This window comes from Nesoenas mayeri (genome assembly GCF_963082525.1).
Source record: "Nesoenas mayeri genome assembly, chromosome: 1".
Classification (NCBI taxonomy): Eukaryota; Metazoa; Chordata; class Aves; order Columbiformes; family Columbidae; genus Nesoenas; species Nesoenas mayeri.
In genome coordinates, this window is record NC_137541.1 from 74,888,638 (window position 1) to 74,894,796 (window position 6,159).

Below are 6,159 nucleotides of genomic sequence, written 5' to 3' on the forward strand. Positions count from 1 at the left end.
TTCAGCTTTATTTCTGTTAGTGTGTGGACTGCATGTATTTTCTGGAATGCAGAAATGCACGAAGAATTGCTTCACATTTCTAGTTCAAAAGAACAAGGCCACCGCAACTATACATGAAATGTTATGTTTTAGTGGTTTGGGCTTTGTATTTTGTTTGGTTTTGTTTGGTTGTTTTATTTGTTTAGTGGGGGTTGGTTTGTTTGTTGTTTTGTTGTGGTTGTTTTTAATGAGTACATTTTGGCTTTTCACTTCCCCCACCCTGATGTCAGAGTTTGATAAAAGGTACTTATTTGCATAACAATGTTGTGTATTCATGCACCTTTCTAAAGAAAAACTGAATTGCAGACAAGAATACCTTAACTCATCATCAAGATCAAATGGCACTTCGTTTTCATTTCAGTTGAATTATATTTACTGTTTTTTTGCTTTGTTGTAGGTGGTATGCAAATATATTGAGAATCCAGTCTTGTTTCACCGAGAAGATGTGGGGATGGTTAAGTTTGACATCCGTTATGTTGTGTTGCTGCGGTCCATAAAACCACTCAAGCTGTATGCCTATGATGTATTCTGGCTGCGCTTTTCAAATCGGTAATTACATTCTCCTCATTAGTGTGGAGGAGCTTAGAATTAAATCTGATAGCTTGAAAACTGAAGGAATTGTTTTATTCCTTAGGGCATTTTCACTTGATGACTTGGATGACTATGAGAAGCATTTCACAGTCATGAATTATGCTCCTGGTGTAACATTAAAACAGGTAAGAAAACAGTCAAAAACATTCCCTTGCCTTTCCCTTGTTAGAAAATCTTCTGGTGCCTCCTTTGTGACTGTTTGCTATTTCACATCCACTTAAACAAGCAGTCAGTGTGTTGAATGTGCCTTAAGCAAATATTTTCCTAGGTTCTTCCTCCTCTGGACACCTAATAATCTGTGATTATGTAAGGTAATACAAACCTACATCCTGAATATAACCCACCTTGACAGAGATTGGTAAAAGAATTATTAAAATGGCAGCTAATCGTTGTCAAAGTCTTCAGTGTGATCTTCTATAAAAAGAAATACTGGAACAAGGAAGGTGTTCAGGACCTGTCTAATTCCCCTTCCCTACCTGGACTTGTATGAATGGCAAAAGATATTTGATGTTCCGTTCTCTTGTCATCTGATTGCTTGGTCGTTCTGAACCAAAACCCTCTTTGATGTTGCCAAACTGTTTTAGGTACATTGTGAAGAATTTATTCCTCTGTTTGAAAAACAATATCCTGAATATCCTTGGACAACAGTACAAGTAAGTCAGCAATTCATCTCCATGTAAATGTTAATGGATCTTTTTTTACTCAGCAAGCTAGCTTTTCCAAAAGTGTTGTGGTTTTTTGTTTTGTTTTTCTCATATGACATACTTCATGCATGTAAGTTCCACAATGGACAATAGATGTTAATCCTTACTTCAGAAGCATTTGTGAACTTAACATAATTCCCTCTCAAACATTTTGTTGTTAGCATTTGAGAATTTTGTCTTATGATTACACTGAGAATTCTTTATATTTGGCTTAGTAATAAGGCCAGTCCTGACTGCTCTTAAGATCCTGGGAACAGGATATTTTTTTCTTGCAAGTTCCATCTTTTTTGGAGAAGGTTGCCAATAATCTAAATCTGTTTGTGAAGATTAAGTATTTCATGCAAAAAGACAGGGAAGTCTACAATATAAGTGTGCTAATCACTACACGTGTTGCTCACGTGACTCTGGAAAAGTTGTTTTCAAAGCCTTTACGACTTTATTTTCAGTAGAATTTTGACTCTGATTCTCAGAAGTTGAACCAGTGAGGTATTCAGACGTTTGCTTCCTTTGTTCCAAACAGCTTCACAAGATAAGGAGCTCTCAAAACAAGTAGGAGACCGAAGTAAATAGGAAATGACAGAATATAGCAATCTTAGTGAAACAGCATCATAGGTTTTGATTTATTTGTTTTAAGCAGAGCTGTCTATAGATCTCCCTGTGCACTTCCAGGTTAGCTTGCTCTGCAGTGCACTGGGGCTCACTCACGAGATAAGGATGTGCCCAGCTGTGCCCAAGTGGCTGGTAGAAACAAGCACTGCCCTTGCTCCGGGGTTGCTGTGCTTTAAGGGTTATGCTGCCAGATTGGATGGTGCAAAGGCTGCATTGTTATACTGTCGCATGTTTAAAAGAAAACAAGTTAGGCTCATCTTCTCTCTTTTCTTAAAGACCCCTCCACCACCAGAGTGCTGTCTCTGAGCTAGTGAGTTAGACCCTCTGTTTGTTAAACTAAATCTTTCTTTTTAGACTGCAATGCAGAACTTCCAGCTGCTGCCACAGCTTCTCTGTGCTAGCAAGCTGGCAAGAGCCCTGTCCCTGGTCATTGCACTGATGCCCTAAGACTAGGGCATCTTTTATCTGCAAAGAGGAAGTTCCCAATACTGTAGTTCCATAAAACATGCAGACAGGCAGATGAGGGCCTTCTCTTTTTTCCCCTGTATTTCATGCTTGAGAGAAAAAGCTGAATATGAAGAGATGGTTCAAAAACATGCACAAAACTAATTGTTTCATTCTTCCATATTTATCAGGAGCTAGAAGATGCAGAATGAACCGTAGCTGAGCATTTATATGTACATATACTTTCAAAAGTGAATAAATTACCCAACTGTGGGTTCATGTTCATAAATTAATTTATATTCGCTATAACTAGAACCTCATATCCAATCACTGATACTCAGAGTATGACAAGTTTTGCAGGATTAGGTTTAAAATAGTCTGGAAGAGACTGCAAGAGGTAAAAAGAGAGGTGTTAAAATACGTACTATATGTTACCCAAAGTACTACTGCATGCAGAATCAGAACAGGAAGCATTACACCATCTTTTCCTTTGCAGAATGAATCATTCACTGCAGTATAAACTCAGTACTCAAGTTCACACCTGTACTCTCTGTTTTATTTCACTTTCACATTGGATATGATTGTTTCTCAAAATATGAATGTAGTATGTTCTTTAAATCTCCATGTCCCCACCACCCTTTTTAGAGGGGTGTAAGTGGGTAGACTTTTTTCATTGCAGAACAAAACAAAATGAAGCTAGAAGTCAACTTAATAGGCGGCAAAAAGTCAGAACTTCACAACTGTACTGCTGATGTTCACAGAACTCTCCTGGGTTTTCTTTTTCCCCTCTTCTACACAAGTATACTACCATACATAATGCCTGAGAAGGGGGTTAATTCTAATATTAATTTATGCATACTCTTTGAAAAGCTGTATGAAGGAAGTTATTTAAAACATGTTTCTTGCTTCTGCAGAACCTCAGTTCTCATTCAGAGACCTTTTTCTGTTATTAGGCAAATATTTTTAAGGCATTTGCTGAATTGTTCCAAGTTGCTTCAGCTAAACCTGCACCTCTTGGCATCTGTGATTATCCATCATCAAGAGCAATATATGCCATTGACTTGATGCTTAAATGGGACACCAGCAGAGACGGTGAGAACCTGCTTTCTTTGAATGTTGATTTATTTATAATGTTGGACATTTTCAGAAATGTATTTATTCTGTCTGAACTCTTGCTGTTTTTCAAGCAGTGTGAGCTGCGTGCTCCATGCCTCCCGCTGACATCAAGCATATCTGGAGTTGCAGATCTGTGGGTTTAGCATCTGCCATGCTGGTTAACGTGGATGTTGGGGGAGCTGTTAACTGTGCTTGACTGAGTCCTTGCTTCCCCTATGCTGCTGCTACTGCCATTCTCTGTGTTTAAAAACAAACAGAAACAAAACAAAACCACACACACCAAAAAAAACCCAAAACCAAACAAACCCAAAACACACACACGCGCACACAAAACAACCACTTCTGTACAGCAATCTAATCACTCTGACAACACTAAGTTTTCTTTCCCATTTATGGTGAGAGAATTTCTGAAATACTTGTCTCTTTATGAAGACCTCAAAGAGACATCCTAGTGTCTGTGGCTTCAGAGCTTGGGCCAGTGTCTTCAATGCACATTTATTTATAAAAGCAGGGAAGTGACCACATTCACCATTTCAGTGCTGTTGGTGTCCTCAGGACCATCACTCAGTTGTTGCCAAGTCTCTGCAAGAACATGTATGTGAGGCTGCTTCATGTTAGTGCCCCAGCACGCCTAACTACCTGGAGACTGGCTTCCAGTCATTTGTGGTGGACTGGTAGCAAAGCTTGCTAAACAGGGTGAATTCTTTATTATCTCACCAGGAGGGCTCAAAAATGTGTCTGGGTTGGGTACACTTAGAGAATGTATCTTGTAGGTGGAAAAGAGGTAGAGGCATCAACACAAAAAGGACTGCTAGGGCATATTCAACAGACCTGAGCGTACTCTTTACTTGAGATGTTGTTGTCCCCAAGACACAGGAGAAATTAGGAGCTTGTTCCCAGGTTTTACAGAGGAGTGATTAAGTGTTGTATGTTGGGTGGGTGCCTCTAGCCCACTCCTGCATTGGGTGATTCTGCACATATTGAATCACTTTCAGGGAGAGTGATGATTGAGAAACAGGAGGTGTAGAATTGAGTCCTGTTCAGATTAAGTGGAGCAAGCAGTTGAATTTGGCTCTGCTACATCCACTTTGAATGCTTTTTCACTTGTCACAGAGTTGTCTTAAATGGGAGAAGCAAAGCAACTTGGTAATACTGCTTGCTCGAGGAGAACTGTTGTAGTAGAAGGACCAACCTGACATTACAGCCCTGGCTGAACACGAGCTGTGCAGGTCCCTTGGCTTTTGAAGATGGGGGTATGGGTGTGAAAGTCATGGCTGTGATGCTCTAGGCAGCCTATGGACAAATAGGTTAGTTCTTTCTGTGCAGAGCAGAGTATGATTTATTACACATCAGAAGCTTGTATCTTCACGATCTTAACACCAAAGAGGAAACAAAATACTTTGTTTCTCTTTGCACAGAATATATTTGATTCTGAACTGTACTGATGAAGTTTCAAAAGAAAACTAAACATCTTGACTTCCTTCTAGGAGTGGGATGAAGCAGCAGGTGGGAGTGGCTGAAATGTAAAGGAACAGGACTGCTAGAACTAGAAAGGTAGATACCTAAAAAGCTTTAAGACACAAAGATTTGTACTGAAATGTGAAAGGAGAAGCAAGAGTTTTTTGGAAGATGCTTCAGACTGTCAAGAAGACAGCTGTATCGGGGCAATCCTATTAAATTCCTGCAAATTCTCATTCTAAATGAGGCGTTAGATTAGCACAGTGATTGCAGAATTTGTTGAATAATTGTCCTCTGGATAATGATGGTACAACAGATGTCCCTCAAAAAAATCTCAGACCCACTGAAATAAAAGCACCTAGCTTGGGTCATAAGAGATGGCTTTTTCCAGTTATTTTCTATAATCTCTGACTTAAAAACAGCTTGTGATTCAGGTTCTCTATAGAGCTTATATTAAGAGGCAATGTTTGTGTTCCTTTTTACAGGGAAAAGAATTATGCAGCCTCAGATCCTGGAGGTGAATTTCAACCCTGACTGTGACAGAGCCTGCAAGTACCACCCTACCTTTTTTAATGATGTCTTCAGCACCCTGTTTCTGGATGAAACAGACAGCTGCCATGTGACTTGCATTGTTTAGCCAGAGGAGGCTTGACTGTATTAATTTCCTTCCCAGATATGCTTCACAGCAAGATTTATATTTCAGTTCTATGAGCTGCTGATGCAACTATTTTCCTGTACTGGTAAGCCAGGAAAAAGAAGTCATATCAGAAGAATATGCATATACCATATACTCTATTGATAATATTTTGTCTGCGTTTTCCTTGTCTTGCTTAGTTCTATGAATCATCGGTTTGTGTTGACCAAATATCTTTATTGAATATAGGAGACCTCAAAAATAAGACAGTAACTGGAGCAATTGACTTGTTTCTCAGGTAGCCTGATTGCTTGCTTGCTGGGGAAACACTGCACAAGTTCCTCATGTCAACATTAAAACTATAATTTACTGAATCATTGGAGTTCGTAGATCTTTCTTATCTGTCCCTCTGTTATACAAAGATGTAAAGTGTTCTGATGGGAAAATGATATTTCAGTGCAGAAAACTACTAGGATAATGAGATCTGGTGGCTCTTCCAATTTTTCTTATTTTAAAAAAAGGTAAACAATCCCCACAACATTTAGGAACCCTGTACTGCTGGCT

General features: G+C 39.2%; 1 protein-coding gene across 2 annotated transcripts in view; it reads left to right on the forward strand.

The window, feature by feature from the left end:
* The window catches only part of TTLL12 (tubulin tyrosine ligase like 12), a 29,709-nt gene extending 23,768 nt beyond the window's left edge, over positions 1-5,941 (forward strand). The window contains exons 10-15 of one of the 2 annotated variants that reach the window (XR_013922922.1): positions 437-588; positions 674-755; positions 1,215-1,283; positions 3,341-3,479; positions 4,991-5,057; positions 5,447-5,509. Coding sequence is in view for 1 of the 2 variants with exons in the window: in XM_080354813.1 (XP_080210939.1) it covers positions 437-588; positions 674-755; positions 1,215-1,283; positions 3,341-3,479; positions 5,447-5,598 (594 nt within the window). In the remaining variant the exon portion in view is untranslated. Of the gene's footprint in view, positions 1-436; positions 589-673; positions 756-1,214; positions 1,284-3,340; positions 3,480-4,990; positions 5,058-5,446 lie in introns of both variants that reach the window. The other variant, XM_080354813.1, reaches the window with a different exon arrangement.
* The last annotated feature ends 218 nt before the right edge of the window (positions 5,942-6,159 follow it).